A 22,919-nucleotide genomic window follows, 5' to 3' on the forward strand; every position below is an offset into this window, starting at 1 on the left:
TATTCTTTAGTTGATTACTGTCCTCGTTTGCCAGGGCTGCCATAACAAAATACAATGGACTGAGTGGCTTAAGCAACAGAAATTTATTTTCTCACCATTCTGGAGGCTAAAAGCCAAGAGCAAGGCACTGGCAGGGTTGGTTTCTTCTCAGGTCTTTGTCCTTGGTTTTGCAGATGGCTGACCTCTCCCTGTGTCTTCACTTGGTCTTCCCCCGTGTGCATCTGTGTTCAAATTTCCTATTGTTATCTGATGCCCATCATATTGGATTAGAGCCCACACTAATTATCTCATCTTAATTTAATTACCTCTTTTAAGGCCTTCCCTGGTGGCTCAGATGGTAAAGTGTCTGCCTACAATGCGGGAGACACAGGTTCGATCCCTGGGTTGGGAAGATCCTTTGGAGAAGGAAATGGCAACCCACTCCAGTACTCTTGCCTGGAAAATCCCATGGACGGAGGAGCGTGGTAGGCTACAGTCCATGGGGTCGAAGAGAGTTGGACATGACTGAGGAACTTCACTTTCTTTCTTCAAGGCCTTAATTTAATTACCTCCTTAAAGGCCTTTGAACAAAGAATGTTCGAATTAACGCACAATTGCACTCATTTCACACACTTGCAAGGTAATGCTCAAAATTCTCCAAGCTAGGCCTCAAGAGTATGTGAAATGAGAACTCCCAGATGTTCAAGCTGGATTTAGAAAAGGCAGAGAAACCAGAGATCAAATTGCCAACATCCATTGCATCATAGAAAAAGCAAGAGAATTCCAGAAAAACATCTACTTCTGCTTCATTGACTACGCTAAAGCCTTTGACTGTGTGGATCACAACAAACTGGAAAATTCTTAAAGAGATGGGAATACTAGACCACCTTACCTGCCTCCTGTGAAACGTATGCAGGTCAAGAAGCAACAGTTAGAACCAGACATGGAACAATGGACTGGTTCCGAATTGTAAAAGGAGTAAGTCAAAGCTGTATATTGTTACTCTGCTTATTTAACTTATATGCCGGGCTGGATAAAGCACAAGCTGGAATCAAGTTTTCTGGGAGAAATACCAATAACCTCAGATATGCAGATGACACCACCCTTATGGCAGAAAGTGAAGAGGAACTAAAAAGCATCTTGATAAAGGTAAAAGAGGAAAAAGATGGCTTAAAACTGAACTTTCAAAAAAACGAAGATCATAGCATCCGGCCCCATCATTTCATGGCAAATAGATGGGGAAACAATAGAAACAGTGACAGACTTTATTTTCTTGGGCTCCAAAATCACTTCAGATGGCAACTGCAGCCATGAAATTAAAAGATGCTTGCTCCTTGGAAGAAAAGCTATGACCAACCTAGACAGCATATTAAAAAGCAGAGACATTACTTTGCCAACAAAGGTCCATTTGGTCAAAGCTAAGGTTTTTCCAATAGTCATGTATGGATCTCAGAAGGCAATGGCACCCCACTCCAGTACTCTTGCCTGGAAAATCCTATGGATGGAGGAGCCTTATAGGATGCAGTCCATGGGGTCGCTAAGAGTTGGACATGACTGAGCGACTTCACTTTCACTTTTCACTTTCATGCATTGGAGAAGGAAATGGCAACCCACTCCAGTATTCTTGCCTGGAGAATCCCAGGGGTGGGGGAGCCTGGTGGGCTGCCGTCTATGGGATCGCACAGAGTCGGACACGACTGAAGCGACTTAGCAGCAGCAGCAGCAGCAGCATGTATGGATGTGAGCATTGGACCAGAAAGAAGGCTGAGTGCCAAAGAATTGATGCTTTTGAACTGTGGTGTTGGAAAAGACTCTTGACAGTCCCTTGGACTGCAAAGAGATCAAACCAGTCAATCCTAAAGGAAATAAATCCTGAATATTCATTGGAAGGGCTGATGCTGAAGCTGAATATCCAATACTTTGGCCACCTGATATAAAGAGCTGACTCATTAGAAAAGACCCTGATGCTGGGAAAGATTGAAGGCAGGAGGAGAAGGGGATGACAAAGGATGAGATGGTTGGATGGCATCACCGACTCGATGGACATGATTTGAGCAAGTTCTGGGAGTTGGTGATGGACAGGGAAGCCTGTTGTGCTGCAGTCCATGGGGTCTCCAAAGAGTCAGACACAATTGAGTGTATGAACAATGACAACAAAAAGGCCTTATTGCCAAATACAGTCCCATTCTGAGATACTGGAGGTTGGGACTTCAACATATGGTGTAGGCAAATTTCAGTCAATAACAGTTACTTTAATTAACCTTCATTTATTTGGATATTTCCAGGGTTCAACTTCACTAGAGTTTATTGTCTGGGGAGCGTCGACTGAGTGTTATGTTACAACATTCGTGCCAATGTTGAAAAGCAGCTGTAGTTATCTCAAGTCTATGCATCACATTCCTAGTGAAATTATACCCTTGGAAGACTGGATGAGTGGAGTTTACATGAACAGTCAGGGTTTTAATATGATCAAAGTTTTGCCGGTAAGAAACCTGAGCAATTCCAGTGATATGTTACTTTTGTGTGATTGGCTGGCCATTTGGTCTTAGCATTCTTTCCTGAATTACTCAAAACACTTCAGTTATTTTTCAATCCTCATGTCATTTTGAGGATATGATGACTAAAATGTGAAAATGTTCTGAACTAATGGTTTTTCTTAGTGTAATAGTCTCATCATTATTAATATCAAATTTTCTGCTATATTATGGTGGCATAATCTTGGGCTTTCACAGTATATACAGTTATTTGCCCTTAAGCTGACTCATACTTGTCCTGAGCTGATATATCTTACTGGTCCCATTTCAATGAAGTAACGATTTTAATTTTTGCCTCATCAGAACGCTTGACTCTTTTTAAAATATAAATTACTGCTCTTTGTTAACTGATTACTTATAATTTTCTTTGTAACAAAAACCCCCAAATTATTACCCAAACCTTCAATTATTTAGTAAATAATTGAATTATTTATTAAATATGTCACTAAGACTCTTAATAAGATTTTTAAACTTTGTTGCATGACTTCATGACAGCTACCTTAGTCTCTAAAACTTTTTTCACTTATTTACAAGGTCCAAGTTGCGTTACCATGGGTTGAGAGAGTGCTGGGGGAAGAGAAATTTACTTAAATACATGGAGCTAAAAGTAAAATATCTGTTTTGAATGCTTTTCTGCAAAATCAAGATTTTTAAATTAAAGACTTAGTAAATAATAATGAAATTTACAGTATCTTTGTTTGATCATTTTCAGATAAACTACAGGCCTCCATCTAATATGGGAATTGCTATTCCACTTACAGATAATTTTTATCATGCAGATCCTAGCAAACCCATACCGAGAAATCTATTTTACAAGTCGAAGGTAAATATTTTTTCTGCAGGTAAACTAGTATTTATCTTCATTCAAGAAATCATTCAGTAAAATTACAGATGACCAGACCTGGCTGCAGAGACTAAATGAGAAGACGCATTAAGCATAATATGCCCTATACAGCACTGCTGCTTCTTCTTCCCCTCCCCCTCCTCTCCTCCCTTACTACTACCACTACTACTATTACTACTGCTATCCCTGTTCTTCCTGCTACTACTTTAGCCCTTTCTTCTCTTACTGCTATTCCTGGATTTGGTTTTGGAACCAAGGAGTCTAAATGGACTCTTTCCCCTTGACCTCGCCCAAACTCCCACTTGAATTTCAAAGAGCATAAGGAGGATGAGAGCATCGTTTTTTTGTTTTGTTTTGTTTTTTAATGAAAGAGCCCCAAAGCATCTCATAGTTCGAGCCCTGTAAAAGGAATGATGTCCAAAAGGAGAGAAGAGTGTTTGCTCCAACATAGACTCATTTCCTGCCTAGAAAATAACCTAACCCCAGCAGCACTCTGCCTCTCTCGAGTTTAAGTGAACAAAGTAGAGAGAACAGAGAGAAGCCACTAGGTTCAAAAGGAAAGTGCATCAGGGGGTGGCTGCCCAAGGGAACCTCATAGATACCTGTGAAATCTCCCTCCAGAAAAACACACCTAACTGCATATACATATGGACACGCAGACATTCACATCCATTCTTGAACGTACATGCACACACAAAGACAGAAAATGGTTGTTCCTTTTGTTCAAAACTCTTCATCTCCCTGTCTCATTCAGAGTAAAAGCTTAATTCTTACAATGGTTTATAAGGTCCTCCATGGTTTAGCCTTGGATTTGCATCTGACCTGATTCCCCCCAGGTCGGTCTATTCTGGCCATGTTGGCCTCCTTGCTATTCTTCAAATATACTAGATGTATTTTCACCTCAGGGTCTTTAAGCTTTAAAAATTTCCTCTGTCTGGAATGCACTTCTGCCAGATATCACATGGCACATCTCATCACCGTCTTCAGGTTTTTGCTTAAATGTTGCCGTCATTGTGAGGCCTTCCTTGACCACCCTATTTAAAACTGTACCATCCACCTCCACTGATACCAATCCTGCCCCTCTTCCCTGCCTTATTTTTCTTCATTGCACTTTTTACAATTTTATGTATTTTACCCATTTATTTATTTCATTAAAATGTAAATTACATAAGACAGGGTTGTTATTGAGGATTTTTAATCAGTTTTATTCTCTCTGCTATCTTCAGTGTCCTTCAAAGGTGGCTCAGTGGTAAAGAACCTGCCTGCAAATGCAGGAGATGTAAGAGACATAGGTTCAATCCCTGCATTGGGAAGATTCCCTGGAGGAGGGCATGGCAACCCACTCCAGTATTCTTGCCTGGAGAATCCCCATGGACAGAGGAGCCTGGCGGGCTACAGTCCATAGGCTCACAGAGTAGGACACAACTGAAGTGACTTGGCACACATGCATCTTCAGTACCCAGAAAAGTGCCAGACACAGGAAGTGCTTAAAAATTGTTCAACAAACAAATAATACATGTTTATACACATCCTATTACTCACACTCACACACACACATACACACACATACATGCACAACATGAGACTGACTTGTTGAACCTTAGATTTCAGGGTAAAAAGCTCTATTCCAGGCAATGAGCAACTCAAATACCGAATTCTTCAGAAGGCGATGGCACCCCACTCCAGTACTCTTGCCTGGAGAATCCCATGGACAGAGGAGCTTGGTAGGCTGCAGTCCATGGGGTCGCGAGCGACTTCACTTTCACTTTTCACTTTCATGCATTGGAGAAGGAAATGGCAACCCACTTCAGTGTTCTTGCCTGGAGAATCCCAGGGATGGTGGAGCCTGGTGGGCTGCCGTCTATGGGGTCGCACAGAGTCGGACACAACTGACGCGACTTAGCAGCAGCAGCAGCAGCAGCAGTCTCTTCCAAAGATGAACTCTGTTATGACACTAGAATCAAGCCTTCTCTATTGAAGTATGAGTTTAATATATTTACATGGAAATCCTTACTTTTGGTTTTCTTTTTCTTTCTTCTGGATTTTCTTAGGAGTTGAATAAGAAATTATCTAATTTACATATAAGTAAATAACAGATTTTGGTGGACACCTTTTCTTCTTCTTTTTTTTATATAATCTTTAACATTAAACTGCAATTATTCTTTTTTTAAATTTTTTAAAAATAAATTTATTTATTTTAGTTGAGGGCTAATTACTTTACAATATTGTAGTGGTTTTTGCCATACATTGACATGAATCAGCCATGGGTTTGCATGTGTTCCCCATCCTGAACCCCCCTCCCACCTCGCTCCCCATCTCATCCCTCTGGGTCATCCCATTGCCCCAGCCCTGAGCATTTGTCTCACGCATTGAGCCTGGACTGGCGTTCTGTTTCACATATGATAATATACATATTTCAATGCTATTCTCTCAGAATGTCCCACCCTCACCTTCTCCCTCAGAGTCCATAAGACTGTTCTATGCATCTGTGTCTCTTATTCTGTCTCGCATGTAGGGTTATCGTTACCATCTTTCAAATTCCATATATATGCATTAGTATACTGTATTGGTATTTTTCTTTCTGGCTTACTTCACTCTGTATAATGGGCTCCAGTTTTGTCCATCTCAATAGAACTGATTCAAATGTATTCTTTTTAATGGCTGAGTAATATTCCATTGTGTATATGTACCATAGCTTTCTTATCCATTCATCTGCTGATGGACATCTAGGTTGCTTCCATGTCCTGGCTATTGTAAACAGTGCTGTGATGAACATTGGGGTACACGTGTCTCATTCGATTCTGGTTTCCTTGGTGTATGCCCAGCAGTGAGACTGCTGGGTCATATGGCAGTTCTATTCCCAGTTTTTTAAGGAATCTCCACACCGTTCTCCATAGTGGCTGTACAAGTTTGCATTCCCACCAACAGTGTAAGAGGGTTCCCTTTTCTCCACACCCTCTCCAGCATTTATTTCTTGAAGACTTTTGGATAGCAGCCATTCTGACTGGCGTTAAATTGTACCTCATTGTGGTTTTGATTTGCATTTCTCTAATTATGAGTGATGTTGAGCATCTTTTCATGTGTTTGTTAGCCATCTGTATGTCTTCTTTGGAGAGATGTCTGTTTAGTTCTTTGGCCCATAGTTTGATTGGGTCATTTATTTTTCTGGAATTCAGCTGCAGGAGTTGCTTGTATATTTTTGAGATTAATTGTTTGTCCGTTGCTTCATTTGCTATTATTTTCTCCCATTCTGAAGGCTGTCTTTTCACCTTGCTTATAGTTTCCTTTGTTGTGCAAAAACTTTTAATTTTGATTAGGTCCCATTTTTTTATTTTTGCTTTTATTTCCAATATTCTAGGAGGTGGGTCATGGAGGATCCTGCTGTGACTTATGTCAGAGAGTGTTTTGCCTATGTTTTCCTCTAGGAGTTTTATATTTTCTGGTCTTATGTTTAGATCTTTAATCCATTTTGAGCTTATTTTTGTGTATGGAGTTAGAAAGTGTTCTAGTTTCATTCTTTTACAAGTGGTTGACCAGTTTTCTGGTGGGCACCTTTTCTACATTCAGCAAATGTTAATTTCACATTCCAGCATTTCCAGAGTTAACAGACACTGTATAGATATTTTCTAGAGAGACAACAGTGAACTAGATAAACATGACATCTTTGAGGATCTTTAATGGGGGAGAAAAAGCTTTGAAAACTATACAGTCCATGGGGCCACAAACAATGAGCAACAAACACTTTCACTAACACTTTCACTTTCAAGTTTTGAAAGCTATACAAATTAAATAGCATCACCTAGTGGAGCAGACTAAAAATGTATGTAAGTCTGCCTCTGATCACCTCAAAACATACCACCTGTGGGAAAAGTGCATCTGGACCAATGCTGTAACTTCTTGTTACACTGACATCATCCCCTTACTAGGCAATCATGTGTAACATCATTCCAGATACACAGTTTGCAATTAGACTCCCCAAGAATAAGCAGACAAATGCTTTCAAACTGTGGTTGTTGGACACTCTTGAGAGTCCCTTGGACAGCAAGGAGATCAAACCAGCCAATCCTAAAGGAAATCAACGCTGTATACTCATTGGAAGGACTGATGCTGAAGCTAAAACTCCAATACTTTGGCCACCTAATGGGAAGAACTGACTCACTGGAAAAGATGGAGGGCAGGAGGAGAAGGGAATGACAGAGGATGAGGTGGTTGTACACCATCATCAACTCAATGGACATGACTTTGAGCAAACTCCAGGAGATGGTGAAGAACAGGGAAGCCTGGCGTGCTACAGTCCATGGGGTCACAAAGAGTTGGACATGACTGAGTGACTGAACAATGACGATCAACAACAAATATTTGAAAAAAACTTCCACAATAAGAAAGAAGCATAATCTCAACAACTTAAAAAACTGTGCCTCAGAAAACAGTACCATAAATACAAGCAAACTTTAGAATAAGCATAGTAACTATTTCAGAACAATTCAAGGAACTATTGTAACAATGAAAAAATGGAGACAGACATCACACACACACAAAAAAGTCAAAAATTTAAAATATAATTGTGAAACCAAGAGTTCAAAAGATTCAAAGAGCTTAATGAATCCAACTAAGCAGCAAATTAGTTCTGAAATGAAATAGTGGTAATGATTGAACAACATTGTGAATGTACTAAAGCCCACTGCATTGTACACTTGAAAATGATAAATTTTATCTCAATAGAAAGAAGAAAAAAAGAAGCAATGAGGACAAGAATGTAATCTTATAAAAAGAAAGAAGAATAACTTTTTTAGAAATAGAGTTGGTTATCAAAATCAAAAGCCATTTCTTTGCCAAAATGAATAAACTAACCTCTAGCAACAGTGATCAAATGAAAAAGTGAATAACACGTGGATGGCTACAGTGGGGATTTTAACAGCATTAGTGACTGTGATGAGGAGAGACAAGTACAAAATAATAAGTTTGAAGACTATCCATAGTCTGCAGCATGTCATGTCAAGTCTGCTGCTTTAGGTCTCAGCTTCCATGCCAGTGATGGGAGCAGCCAAGGACAGGGAGGTGAGCATCCTAATTACAGCATTCAGAATGACACAGGCTGGACTTCCCTGGTGGTACAGTTGATAGGAATCTGCCTGCCAATGCAGGGGACACAGGATCAATCCCTGGTCTGGGAGGATCCCACATGCCATGCAGCTAAGCCTGTGTGCCACAACTACTGAGCCCACGCTCTAGAGCCCAGGAGCCACAACCACTGAAGCCTCTGCACCCTAGAACCCGTGCTCCATAACAAGAGAAACTACCACAATGAGAAGCCCGGGCACCTCAACGAAGAGTAGCCCCCACTCAGCACAACTAGAGGAAACCTGTGCACAGCAAGGAAGACTCAGCGCACCAGATATAAAATAAATGTTTTGGTTGTTGTTTTTTTTTTTAATGATACAATCTTTCTGGTCCCCTGCAAGTTGACTCTAGGGTAACCCTGAGGTAAGCAGCTGAGTGATACTTGGGTTCCTTACTAAGCAAGGAGACAAAATTCAGAAATACTGTGCTTTTACCTTATTATTAATGGATTTTTCCCCTTTGACCTTCTCAAAGATTTTATTCATTCAGGGAACAAATATTTATTTCATATTTACTCAATATGCAGAAATTCTGCCACCAAAACCAGCACATAGACCTATTTTAATTCTATTTGCAGAGATCTGGTAAATTCAAACAGTGTGCAAATGCAACTACTCGGAAGGAGTGTAATTGTACAAATGATCAGAAGTTTTCATATGCTGTTGCTTTCTCAGATTGTCGAGAAAAGGTAAGATAATCTTTAATTTACTGAAGACATAGTGCTTTTATATTAATAAGATTTTGAAATGGGCATTTTGGTTAAACATGAAAGAAGACGTAGAAATAAAGTCTTATTGTGACATAGAATTAAAGACGACATCAAGCTAAAAAGATTGTAATTTAAATGTTTCCAGACATAGTAATTCTCTTGCAAAGAGTCACACACCACTGAGCAATTGAACTGAACTGAGACATAGTAATTAACCTCATCTGTAAAAGAGAATAAAACCTGCATTGCCCTATTCATTTCACAGGTTCTTATAAAGATACACACATGCATATATCTATATGATAGCAATTTATAAACTGTCAAAAGCTACACTGCTGCTGCTGCTGCTGCTGCTAAGTCGCTTCAGTCGTGTCCGACTCTGTGCGACCCCATAGACGGCAGCCTACCGGGCTCCTCCGTCCCTGGGATTCTCCAGGCAAGAACACTGGAGTGGGTTGCCATTTCCTTCTCCGATATATTTAAGTGAAAAGTGAAAGTGAAGTCGCTCAGTCTTGTCTGACTCTTCGCGAGCCTGTGGACTGAAGCTTACGAGGCTCCTCTGTCCATGGGATTTTCCAGGCAAGAGTACTGGAGTGGGATGCCATTGCCTTCTCCAAAAGCTACACTAGATTGTGGTAAATATTGATTTATTCAAAAAAGTATTGAGTATATAATATGTATCAGGCTCTGGAGTATCAAACTTGAAGCTCAAGGTAGTAGTGACAAACTAGAAGACAGTATAATATGCTGGTTAAGAGAGTGGGTTCTGTGTCAAATAGTTCCTTCTGTTAGTCTCCAAGCATTCAGACATGTATCAGGTTGATGTTGGCGTCTGCATTAGCTGACTCAACCTACGCACTTGGTGTAACTTTCAAGTAGATCTATTTCAAAGTCCTTGTCAGACTATGTATGACACTATTTTAAGTGATTTCATTGCTTTGTTTTTATATAAAAATAAAATCATGTACCATAATATTGGGCATAGAGTCAGCATTCAGTAAACTACAAAGGTTGCTATTATATACCACCACAACTCCACGCTTGCTGAATTCCACTATTTCTTGAGCATTTACTTCTACCATATACTGCTCTAAGGCTTCTCCATGACTTGTCTCGTTTCACTAGAGGCACAGAGAAGCCTGGTAATTTGCTAAAGATCACATCATTAATATGTGATGGAGCTAGATTTCAACTCTAGAGCCTGAGTTTAATGAGTATGACTGAAAGATCATGACTAGCAGGGAAAGGGCTTTGGGAAGACCCGGTTCATAACAGCTTTCCTTATAGTCCAACTCTCACATCCATACATGACTACTGGAAAAACCATAGCCTTGACTAGATGGACTTTGTTGGCAAAGTAATATCTCTGCTTTTTAGTATGCTGTCTAGGTTGGTCATAACTTTTCTTCCAAGAAGTAAGTGTCTTTTAATTTCATGGCTGCAGTCATTATCTGCAGTGATTCTGGAGCCCAAAAAAATTAAGTCTGCCACTGTTTCCACTATTTCTCCATCTATTTGCCATGAAGTGATGGGACTGGATGCCGTGATCTTTGTTTTCTGAACATTGAGCTTTAAGCAAACTTTTTCACTCTCCTCATACAGTACCTTACAGTTCATACAATACCTTAAGGGATATGGGTTAGTCAAAAAATCATCATAGCAAATTCCTATGGAAAATAAAAAAGGTCAATAGAAAGATACAAGTTTTACTACCACAGTGTTTGCACATTACTTTTGAAATTCACACTGATTCTGCTGTAAGACAGATTTTTTTCCATGACCTGAGAAGGCAGTAATTCTCTCAGAAGCACACTTAATTTAGAATAGCCAAATTCTATTCATCCTTTTCCCGGAAATGAAATTAGTATTGAATTTTCCAAATTTATACTCATTCTTGGCATTTGCATTTTAGGTTCCTCGTTTTAAGTTTCCAGTTATACAATATCCAGTTTCTTTGCAAGTTTACAGTGAAGATGGAAATTTCCCAGTGGAAACTCCATACCTGGTTACTGTGACTGAAGTGAATAACAGGGAAAACTGGAACCTAAGTAGGATTTGCTTTCTTCTGTAATTGTTATAGCTATAAGTACTGTGGTTATTGGGCTTCCCAGATTGCACAGTGGTAAAGAATCCACCTGCCAATGTAGGATATGCAAGAGATGTGGGTTCAAGCCCTGGGTCAGGAAGATCCCTGAAATAGGAAATGGCAACCCACTCCAGTATTCTTGCCTGGAAAATTCCATGGACAGAGAAGCCTGGTGGGGTACAGTCCATGGGGCTTCAAAGAGTTGGATACGACTGAGCACAGCACACACACTGTTGTTATTACCTAGAGAAGTGGTTTGCAAAACCTTTTTTACACAAAAGAAAACCAAGAGGTCTTTGGAAATGAAGTTGAATCAATTATCATATCACTGTTCATGCTACTTCTATCATCTCACACTCATTTCTTTTTTTTAATACAGTGCAATGATTTAGTTATACATATATTTATATATTCTTTTTGAGATTCTTTACTCTTTATAATTATAAAAATTTTTTTAATTTATTTATTTTAATTGGAAATATTGAGTAGATTTCCCTGTGCTATACAATAGGTCCTTGATGGTGTTCTATTTTGTAAATAGTGCTATATATATGTTAATCCCCACCTCCTAGTTTATCCCTTTTTCCCCTTTCCCCTTTGTTAACCGTAAGTTTGTTTTCTGTGTCTGTGTCTCACACTTATTTCATCATCACTTCAGTGACCTGGATTCAGAGCCATTATCTAGATTAGCAGCAAAAATAATTGATTGAGTTTGTGCCATATGTTGGTCTGGTGTCTCCTTTCATTGCTTGTATGGAGGAAGATATAAAAGGCGTTGCCAGATTATCCTTAGGATCTATCTTCTAATTATATAAGAAAAGTTTATTAAATAGCTTATGGTAAAATAATTGAAATAATGCAGAAGTATTTCTAAATAAGTAAAATGAAATCTACCAAAATTCAATTTTACCTCAAATACATAATTTTTTGTTGCACACTTGTGTTTGTTCATGAATGTGCACCTTTAAGGAGATTGATGGGTAGATAGATTGATAGATCAATAAATGGAGTTAAATGAAATTTCTAAATGTGACCAAATATCCAGACATTTCATATTCTGTGAGTCGTACTCTGACCCACATATGAATTTTTGAAATGAAAAATTGAGCAAAGAGAATTAGTAAATATTTTGCTTTAACTAACATCCTTATTTTCTGTGGTTTGCTGAAGCCTGTTCTTTTTGAGCACCAATTGTTAAATATTCAAGTATTTTGCATACTGGTTGTTATACACTAGTTGCTTAAAATTAGTCACGAAGAGGCTATTCACACCCTGTATGGAAAAAAGGGAACCCTCCTATGCTGTTGGTAGGAATGTAAATTGGTACAATTACTATGGAGAACAGTGTGGAGGTTTCTTAAAAAAACTAAAAATAGAACTGTCACATGACCCAGCAATCCCACTCCTGGGCATCTATCCCAACGAAACTATAATTCAAAAAGATATATGCACCCCTATGTTCATAGCAGCACTATTTGCAATAGCCAAGACATGGAAGTAACCTAAGTGCCCACGGACAGGTGAATGGATAAAGAAGATGTGAGATATATATATATATTGACATATATATAGATGGACTATTGCTCAGCCATAAAATGAATGAAAGAATGCCATTTGCAGCAACATAGATGGACCTAGTGATTATCACACTAAGCAAAGTAAGAAAAAGATAAATATCATATGATATTACTTATATGTAGAATCTGAAATATATTACAAATGAACTTATTTACAAAACAGAAGAAAACTTGTCAACATAGTAAACAAATTTATGGTTACCAAAGGGGAAAAGGGGTGGGAGAAGGATAAATTAAGAGTTTGGGATTAGCAGATACAAACTACTATATATAAACTAAATAAATAAACAAGTCTTATTGTATAGCACAAGAAACTATATTCAATATCCTATAATACCCTGTAATAGAAAAGAATATGAAAAAGAATATATATATATGCTGAATCACTTTGCTATATACTAGGAACTAACGTAATATTTTTTTTCTAACATAATATTTTAAATCAACTACACTTCAACTTAATTTTTTTTTCAATTTAGAAAAGAATATTCACATCCTGAAAATTGGCAGATGCTGCAATCAGAGGTTTTTTTCGCCCTTTAGATCCCATGTACCATTACACCACTGCAATTTCTAACCCCTACACTACATATCTAGTTTTAGAAAGAATTATAAGAAGACAGGAGAAACTGATCATTTCCTTTGGAAAAGATTTTAGTGACCTTATTGTGGAACCTTACTGGAAATCATTTACCAACTGCTAAGGTAGTCCTGAAATTATTTCGTTGCCAAATATCCAAAATATAGGCAGATCAGTACTAGTCAAGAGCATAGGGCAGGAAAGAAAGGTCAGTCTGGATTAAGGTGGTCAGAGATCTTGTCCTTCTTGATGATCCCCCTGAGAAGATACACTGTCATATGCTAGGGCTAATTTCCCATAAATATATTCTCCACCAAGTCAAGAAGAACTAAAACTATGAAAAAATTTAGCCATGTTATAGAGTGGAATCTTTCACTGTACCTTAGTGTATTTAAGAAACTTTATGCAGAATGAGAAAATAGCATACATGTGCTTAAAATATACACTTGGTGTGATTTTAGGACACACTGTGCCAGAAAATGTTAAAAAAATGAAGGACTACTTAGAATCGATTCTTTCTGCTCCAGTGTATAATCCTTTAGGCCTCAACTTAAGTATAAAAGTAAGTTGACAACATTTGTATTTTCCCTATTTTGAGTTTAGATAAGACCTGTATGTCTTTGTTTTTAAAGTTTAGTTATCTATGAATGGTGGAAATAGCATCTGAGAAGTGTGTAGAGTGTCCTCCATTTCCCTTGATGCTATTATTTCTAAAGGTACCTTAATGTTGAATTTAACATTAACTTACCATGTTTTGAGCTGAAATACAAGACTAATGGATTATCAAGGTGGAACAGATAAGATGTTTCCCCAAGTTAGTGGAAACGGACTCACTATTCTTCACCTTGACATACACAGATACATGTCTTCTGGGTCCAGCTGCCTCTAAGAGCACAGCAGGTTGACATAATCTAGGTAATTGTGGTGAAAGCCAATAAAAGTTAGGGGACATATTAAAACCATATATATGGATTAGCCCAAAGTACTCCTCAAGGCCTTGTTAGACTTTATGTTTCTGTGAACCTGCTGGATAGCATAGAGAGCTCAGCTAGGTGCTCTGTGATGACCTTGATGGGTGGGATGGGTAGAGGGGGCAGAGAGGGACGTACAAGAGGGAGGGGATATATATATATAGCTGATTCATTGTCCAGCAGAGACTAACACAACACTGAAAAGAAATTATACTCCAATTTTAGAAAAATCTACCCAAAAACCCCAGCACATGTATACCTTAAATGTATATAATTTTTATTTGCCAATTATACCTCAGTAGAGCTGTAGGGAAAAATAAATAAAATAGAATGAATATCTTTTCTTCAAAAAAAGAAGAAAGAAAAAGAAAAAAGTATCAGCTATCGAACCCCTCTGTTTCAAACTCTTGTCCTTCTTCCATTTTTATTTTGTTATATGAAGTATATGCTCAAGAAGCTTAGAAAAGAGATGAGAATTTTTCTATGCAGTATCAGTAGGGAAAGTAACCCCAATGTATAATTTTACTTAAAGGAACATAAACGTTGATGTTGCTAATGCCTGGTGTATTTTTTCCACAGGGCTCTGAGCTCTTTCACTTCAGAGTGTCTGTTGTTCCGGGGGTCTCTTTCTGTAACTTAGTTGAAGAATTTCAGGTACAGTGAAGGCACAGGTATCCAGTGTTATCCAGTGGGGTGATGGCTAGGGAAGTAATATGACAGGCATCTCTCCAGGACACACTGAAGAGAAAAAAATGACAGAATATATATGATGGACAAGGCTCAGAGATGGGGGGTCCTGGAGACTGGAGGTGACATCATCAGCGAGGGTGAAGTCAGGGCCCTCGATAGGTCTCAGGGCCAGCTGATGCTGGGAAAGTTGTAATAAGTGCCTGTGTTTGTTTTTGTTCCCTCTTCACCTTCCGTATTTAGCTAGATTTTCTGATCCCCCACCATCTCCCCACAGAGACCTCGGTCTGTAACATTTTAGTTTCCAGCATTATCCTCCCTTTGGTTATTTGCATTGTAACAATAGAGTCTTATATGCTCCCAAAGCCATCAAGATCCAAAAGAATTGAAAGCTAAAGTCAGTCTCCTCAAATCACCCTCTGATGTTCAGTGACTCATTTTTGCTTACTCGCGTAATGGTATCTGCTGCTTATGGGGGTGTGGAAGAATGAGAATTTGATTAAATTAGTTAATGGCTCATTCATTGTCAAATACCAATACAACATTATCAAAAACAAAAGCTCTCAACTCTCTCCTTTTTCCCTTTTCTGTCCTGGCCCTGCCTCAGTAATGAGTCTGCACCAGATGGGTGGCCAAAGCAGCTGTGTAGACACTTAAGATCCTGAGAGAAAATCCATCCCACTAGAAAGAGGATCTAGAAAAAGAAGTACCTGTCATATGAGGAGCCTAAGAGAAAATCCTCATTATTTTTCTCTTTTTTTCTCACCTCTTTGTCCCATGGTCATCCCCAGTTTCATGGAAGAGCACAATAATACAGGGGGATAAAACTCTTAATGATTTAGATTCATAAATCCACAGAAGTAAGAAGAAAATTGTACAATATCCTTAATGTACTGAGGACAGTCACAGTGTAGGGAGGAAGGACTGTCTACCCAGAATTCTATATCTAGTGAAAATATCCTTCAGGAATGAGAGGGAAATTAAGGTATTTTCAGGTGAAGGAAGAATAAAGTAATCTACTATAGGCAGAACTTCTCTTAAAAAAATGCATAAGGAAGTTCTTCAGGCTAAGAAGACATGTCAACAGAGACACAAAGTTTCAGGAATGAAGGAAGAATTACAAAAATGAATGAAAGAAAAATAGGAAGTGATTGCACAGTTAATAAAGGAAGAGAATCATTAAGAAACAATAGAAAAAGATAAGGTTTCTTAAATCATGCTTTTGAAAGTATCCTGAAACAATGGAATGCAACACAAAATTTTGGCTTTTTTTCTCATCATTAAGGACATTATTGAAATCACTGAAAAAATTTGAGTAAGATCTGTAGATTAGAAAGTAGCATTGTCTCAGAGTTAATATCTTGGTTTTGATAATTGCATTCTAATATGAGTGAATCCTTTCAATTTGTATTAAAGAAGCACAAACTGAAGTATTTTGATGATAAAAAGATATCGTGTCTAGAACATACTTTTCTGTGATTCTGGGGTTCAACCTTTTTTTAAACATGTCATGGAATATTTCAGTTCAGTTCAGTTGCTCAGTCATGTCCAACTCGTTGCGACCCCGTGAATTGCAGCACGCCAGGCCTCCCTGTCCATCACCAACTCCCGGAGTTTACCCAAACCCATGTCCATCGAGACTGTGATGCCATCCAACCATCTCATCTTCTGTCATCCCCTTCTCCTCCTGCCCCGAATCCTTCCCAGCATTAGGGTCTTTTCCAATGAGTCAACTCTTCGCATGAGATGGCCAAAGTATTGGAGTTTCAGCTTCAACGTCAGTCCTTCCAGTGAACACCCAGGACTGATCTCCTTTAGGATGGACTGGTTGGATCTTCTCGCAGTACAAGGGACTCTCAAGAATCTTCTCTAACACCACAGTTCAAAAGCATCAATTCTTCAGCGCTTAGCTTTCTTCACCATCCAACTCTCACATCCATACATGACCACTGGAAAAACCATAGCCTTGACTAGACAGACCTTTGTTGGCAAAGTAATGTCTCTGCTTTTAAATATGCTATCTAGGTTGGTCATAACCTTCCTTCCAATGAGTAAGCGTCTTTTAATTTCATGGCTGCAATCACCATCAGCAGTGATTTTGGAGCTCCCAAAATAAAGTCTGCCACTGTTTCCACTGTTTCCCCATCTATTTCCCATGAAGTGATGGGACCAGATGCCATGATCTTAGTTTTCTGAACATTGAGCTTTAAGCCAACTTTTTCACTCTCTTCTTTCACTTTCATCAAGAGGCTCTTTAGTTCTTCTTCACTTTCTGCCATAAGGGTGGTGTCATCTGCATATCTCAGGTTATTGATATTTCGCCTAGCAATCTTGATTCCAGCTTGTGTTTCTTCCAGCCCAGCGTTTCTCATGATGTACTCTGCATATAAGTTAAATAAGCGACAGCCTTGATGTACTCCTTTTCCTATTTGGAACCAGTCCGTTGTTCCATGTCCAGTTCTAACTGTTGCTTCCTGACCTGCATAGAGGTTTCTCAAGAGGCAGGTCAGGTGGTCTGGTATTCCCACCTCTTTCAGAATTTTCCACAGTTTATTGTGATCCACACAGTCAAAGGCTTTGGCATAGTCAATAAAGCAGAAATAGATGTTTTTCTGGAGCTCTCTTGCTTTTTTGATGATCCATCGGATGTTGGCAATTTGATCTCTGGTTCCTCTGCCTTTTCTAAAACCAGCTTGAACATCTGGAAGTTCATGGTTCACATATTGCTGAAGCCTGGCTTGGAGAATTTTGAGCATTACTTTACTAGCGTGTGAGATGAGTGCAATTGTGCAGTAGTTTGAGCATTCTTTGGCATTGCCTTTCTTTGGGATTGGAATGAAAACTGACCTTTTCCAGTCCTGTGGCCACTGCTGAGTTTTCCAGATTTGCTGGCATATTGAGTGCAGCACTTTCACAGTATCATCTTTCAGGATTCGAAATAGCTCAACTGGAATTCCATCACCTCCTCTAGCTTTGTTTGTAGTGATGCTTTCTAAGGCCCACTTGACTTCACATTCCAGGATGTCTGGCTCTAGGTGAGTGATCACACCATCGTGATTATCTGGGTCGTGAAGATCTTTTTTGTACAGTTCTTCTGTGTATTCTTGCCACCTCTTCTTAATATCTTCTGCTTCTGTTAGGTCCATACCATTTCTGTCCTTTATCGAGCCCATCTTTGCATGAAATGTTCCCTTGGTATCTCTAATTTTCTTGAAGAGATCTCTAGTCTTTCCCATTCTGTTGTTTTCCTCTATTTCTTTGCATTGATTGCTGAGGAAGGCTTTATTTCTCCTTGCTATTCTTTGGAACTCTGCATTCAGATGAGAATATCTTTTCTTTTCTCCTTTGCTTTTTGCTTCTCTTCTTTTCCCAGCTATTTGTAAGGGCTCCTCAGACAGCTGTTTTGCTTTTATGCATTTCTTTTCCATGGGGATGGTCTTGCTCCCTGTCTCCTGTACAATGTCACGAACCTCTGTCCATAGCTCATCAGGCACTCTGTCTATCAAATCTAGTCCCTTAAATCTATTTGTCACTTCCACTGTATAATCATAAAGGATTTGATTTAGGTCATACCTGAACGGTCTAGTGGTTTTCCCTACTTTCTTCAATTTAAGTCTGAATTTGGCAATAAGGAGTTCACGATCTGAGCCACAGTCTGCTCCTGGTCTTGTTTTTGCTGACTGTATAGAGCTTCTCCATCTTTGGCTGCAAAGAATATAATCAATCTGATTTCGGTGTTGACCATCTGGTGATGTCCATGTGTAGAGTCTTCTCTTGTGTTGTTGGAAGAGGGTGTGGAATATTTAGATAATTATAGAAGATTGGAAGGGAAACATTTAAAGAAAAACTGTTTTCAAGAACTTTAGAGACAGAAGTTTAGCTGGAGAATACATGATTCAGGGGCGATAGGGTTTCCATTCTTAGAAATGTATAAAAGTGAAAGTGAAAGTCGCTCAGTGGTGTCCAATTCTTTGCGACCCCATGAACTATACAGTCCATGGACTTCTCTAGGCCAGAATACTGGAGTGGGTAGCCTTTCCCTTCTCCAGGGGATCTTCCCAACCCAGGGATTGAACCCAGGTCTCCTGCATTGCATGCGGATTCTTTACCAGCTGAGTCACAAGGGAAGCCCTAGAAATGTATTAGATGGCTTAATTGAAGAAATGAAATTTTCATATTGTCCAGTCGGTAAAGTCACTAGAATTTTGTTCTAGGTAGAAATGGGTAAGGAAGGCATTCTGAGTGGAAAGAATGACAGCAGCAAAGACATAGATACAAGGAGGCATTAAGTAGTCATTTCAATAGTAGATCCATTTGGCTGGAATGGAAAGTTGTATATAAGAAAGTGGGTAGGTTAGGGTCCCATTGTGGGAGACCTCGAATGTTGGAATGAGAGCTTTGGAAAATTCCTATCAGCAATGAGAAGCTATTAAACATTTTTGAAAAGGAGTGTTTAGGGATGAGCACGTAATCTACAACTGCGCAATCCTAGTGCTTTTGCTCAAAGTGCTGAGATGTGAACTTGCTCTTTCTTAATGATATTGAACAAGGAAACTTGCCTCCTCAGGAGCTACTGGCAAGCCATAGGACTGTTGGGACTTTGGAGGGAGTCATCTGACACTGAGGAAGCAGAACAGAGAGATAGAAGACAAAAAAAGATTATGATTACAATGGATTATTTCCTCTGGTCTTCCTAACTTCAGCATTTGCTTTAGAAAAAAGCAGACTCATTTTTGCAATTACGTGCAGCACACAACTATCTCCCTCACAGACCACAAACAGATTAGATCTTTAGATCTTACAAAGCTAACTATCCAACCTCCTCTGATGGGCCACCTTTAAAAGAAACTTTTGTTGTCTTGGAGCACCATACTGAAAACCACAAGTAGTGTATCACATTCAATAGGTAATATTTTTCTATAAAAGTAAAGTGAAGTCGCTCAGTCATGTCCGACTCTTTGCGACCCCATGGACTGTAGCCCGCCAGGCTCCTCCATCCATGGGATTTTCCAGGCAAGGGTACTGGAGTGGGTTGCCATTTCCTTCAATCCCCAATAATTCCCAGAGCACTGGGTACGTAGTCTGAGCCTCCAAGTAAAACAGGACATGATTAAACAAGCTGGTCCATTACCATGAGGATAATTATCTTCTCACATTGGAAGCAGTTTCTCATTGCTTTCCACACCACTTACCAGAGCCACCTTTTAAATTCTGTTGCTTTCAATACCTCATTTTTGGTACCTCTTCCAAACAGTCAGGGTTTCCTCATAGTTCAGTTGGTAAAGAATCTGCCTGCAATGCAGGAGACCCCAGTTAGATTCTTGGGTTGGGAAGATCCACTGAAGAAGAGATAGGCTACCCACACCAGTATTCTTGGGTTTCCCTTGTGGCTCAACTGGTAAAGAATATGCCTGCAATGCAGGAGACCCCAGTTTGATCCCTGGGTTGGGAAGATCCCCTGGAGAAGGGAAAGGCTACCCACTATAGTATTCTGGCCTGGAGAATTCCATGGACTGTATAGTCCATGGGGTCGCAAAGAGTCTGACATGACTGAGCCACTTTCACTTTCACTGTGTTCTAATGGCACTTTGCCTGTTCCTCTGTGACCAAACACAGAATGTTTTCCTACTGTGTAAGTGTTCTGTCTGACCATCTCTGCCATTAAAGACAGATGATAGGGCTTCCCTAGTGGCTCAGTAGTAAAGAATCTGCCTGCCAATGCAGGAGACACAGTTTCAATCCCTGGTCCGGGAAGATCCCACATGCCACAGAGCAAGTAAGCCCAAGCATAGGAAAAAAGATTAAGAAGAAGAAGAAAGAAGAAAGACAAAAGATAAAGATACAGGATATAAATCGAATTCTTATTCCCTATGTAACATGTGCACATCGTTACCTGTCAGATTGCCAAGAGATTGTTTCTAAGATTTGTGGAGGTTGAATATCTCTATTGGTCTGGACAGAATATTGCTATATGAGTAGTAGTGTTTCCACCATTGTGTGAATCATGTCAAGTTCAATGTTCTGAATTGCTGAGCTCAGAAAACTTAAAGACTTTGCTTTCTCTGTTGCAGATTTATGTTGACGAAGTCCCTCTGCCATTTCCAGGACACACACTTATTGCTGTTGCAGCAGCTGTACTGCTAGGGGGATTAATTTTTATAGCATTTATGTTCCAAATACGTAACATCCACCCATGGGATACATTCAAAAAACTGATTAAAAGAAACAATGTGAACCCCACAAATATCACTGCCAATTAGCTGGTTCATAGATGAAAATTTGAATAGTGAACAAATGATAATCATAATTTTCTCTGTATTTCCTAGTTTCATTAGGCAATTCCTAGAAAAAAACGTATTTAAATGTTAATGTAAAAATTAGATAAAATATTATAGAATTAGCGTTTTAACTCAAATTACACTTTGTCAACATGTTTACCATTCCATTCTCTTATTTTGGATACATAGAAAATTTCTTATGTTAACACTGAGGAGATTTTCCTTGAGATTTTTAAGAAAATGAAAAATGATAACTATCTCTTGGGGAACGGGTTTTCTGTATTTATTCTTTGGTTTTTGTTGACTGGAGCTCATTCTGAGCCTTGTCTTTTTCAGATTAGAATGAGTACAATGCAATCCTGCCAGGGAACGATAGGTGATAAAGGAGGCTCATGTCCGTGTGCGCTTTCAGAACCTCATGGGAATTACAGGTGAAGCCATTTGGGTTTTCTTGAGGCAACTTCAAAGTCAGATTGTAACACCTAAAGAAAAGGAAATGTGACCCCACCATGGGGCTGAGTCTGGGGGAGGTACTGGTTTACAGAACTACATGTGACATGTAGAATTCCAAAAGATGCAACTCTGTGTGCTCTCAGAGCACCCATTCCCAGGTCGTCAGAAGATGGCCAGTACATTTGGAGATCAGAGAGTTACACCCTCCTGGAAAAGCCCAGGAAGAGCCACAGACTGCTCATGACAACATGGGGCAAGGCTAGGCATCCAGCCCAGGAGAGTCCATTTCTGGGAACTGCAAACCATGGCCACGCCTGTGTATCCTGAAAGTTCTTCTAAGAGGATAGTGGGCAGGGTAGACCCTGCACTCAGACTCAGGAGCCAGACATTACGGGTTTGCCACTTCCTAGATGTATGACCTGAGAAAATAATTTAATTTCTTTGTGCCTGAGTGTTTTCACCTGTAAAATGGGGATAATATTAATACCTACCTAATTGCGCTGTTGTGAAGGCCAAATGAATTAATACATACAAAGTAATTAGAACCGTGCCTGGCGTTGTGAATACTCTTAAGTGTTAGCTGTTGCTATTCCATTGCAGGTAATAGAAATCCATCCTGTCTAATTACAATGAAAGGGGAGTTTATTGGAAGGATACTACAGGAAGCCAGAAAAATCAAAGCAAAATCTGGACAAGCAGTGCTTGTCCGTGGGGAGGAAGAAGACCCACTCTGGGGACGTAGGAGACAGGAGTTTGTCAGCTCCTCAGAGCGTCACCTGGGCTAGGGCTCCAGAGATTAAACATGGCACAAAGGTTAAAAGTGTAAACTACAGAGTCTGACAACCTATGTTTCTTCTTTTAATAAATTTTTTTAACTACTTTAACATTTACTGAAAAGTTATTATGGTGGTACAGAGGGTTCTCATATAACCCACACTCATTTGCCCCTGATATTAACATCTTATAGCCTGGTTTTTATCTAGCTCCATCACCTACAAGCTGTGTGTCCTCAGGAAAGTTATTTAACCTAAGATTCTATCCTGTGGTCTACACTTTGGCTGTTTGAGCTGTAGGATGCCATGTATGCATCTGTATTCCTA

At 39.3% G+C, this 22,919-nt stretch overlaps 1 protein-coding gene and 1 long non-coding RNA gene across 51 annotated transcripts in view; one reads left to right on the top strand and one right to left on the bottom strand.

Annotated features, from left to right (window-relative positions):
• Positions 1-22,703, top strand: part of CATSPERB (catsper channel auxiliary subunit beta) — a 116,490-nt gene extending 93,787 nt beyond the window's left edge. For 26 of the 50 annotated variants that reach the window (XM_081548210.1, XM_081548232.1, XM_081548207.1 and 23 more), the window contains 8 exons: positions 2,265-2,462; positions 3,226-3,336; positions 9,056-9,166; positions 11,100-11,235; positions 13,892-13,992; positions 14,981-15,055; positions 21,703-21,797; positions 22,420-22,703. In XM_081548210.1, the coding sequence (XP_081404336.1) occupies positions 2,265-2,462; positions 3,226-3,336; positions 9,056-9,166; positions 11,100-11,235; positions 13,892-13,992; positions 14,981-15,055; positions 21,703-21,797; positions 22,420-22,423 (831 nt within the window). In that variant the 3' untranslated portion in view covers positions 22,424-22,703. Of the gene's footprint in view, positions 1-2,264; positions 2,463-3,225; positions 3,337-9,055; positions 9,167-11,099; positions 11,236-13,891; positions 13,993-14,980; positions 15,648-21,159; positions 21,798-22,419 lie in introns of those variants that run through there. The other 24 variants (XM_081548205.1, XM_081548240.1, XM_081548242.1 and 21 more) reach the window with 8 other exon arrangements.
• Positions 14,809-20,636, bottom strand: LOC145528969 (uncharacterized). The gene is made up of 3 exons (XR_014070820.1): positions 20,571-20,636; positions 20,281-20,380; positions 14,809-15,139 (listed from the first exon to the last, which is right to left on the bottom strand). It is a non-coding gene; the product is annotated as an uncharacterized LOC145528969 (long non-coding RNA).
• Positions 22,704-22,919: the final 216 nt, after the last annotated feature.

The sequence above is a fragment of the Giraffa tippelskirchi genome, chromosome 12 (genome assembly GCF_054371585.1).
Source record: "Giraffa tippelskirchi isolate mGirTip1 chromosome 12, T2T-mGirTip1v1.2.pri, whole genome shotgun sequence".
Lineage (NCBI taxonomy): Eukaryota > Metazoa > Chordata > Mammalia > Artiodactyla > Giraffidae > Giraffa > Giraffa tippelskirchi.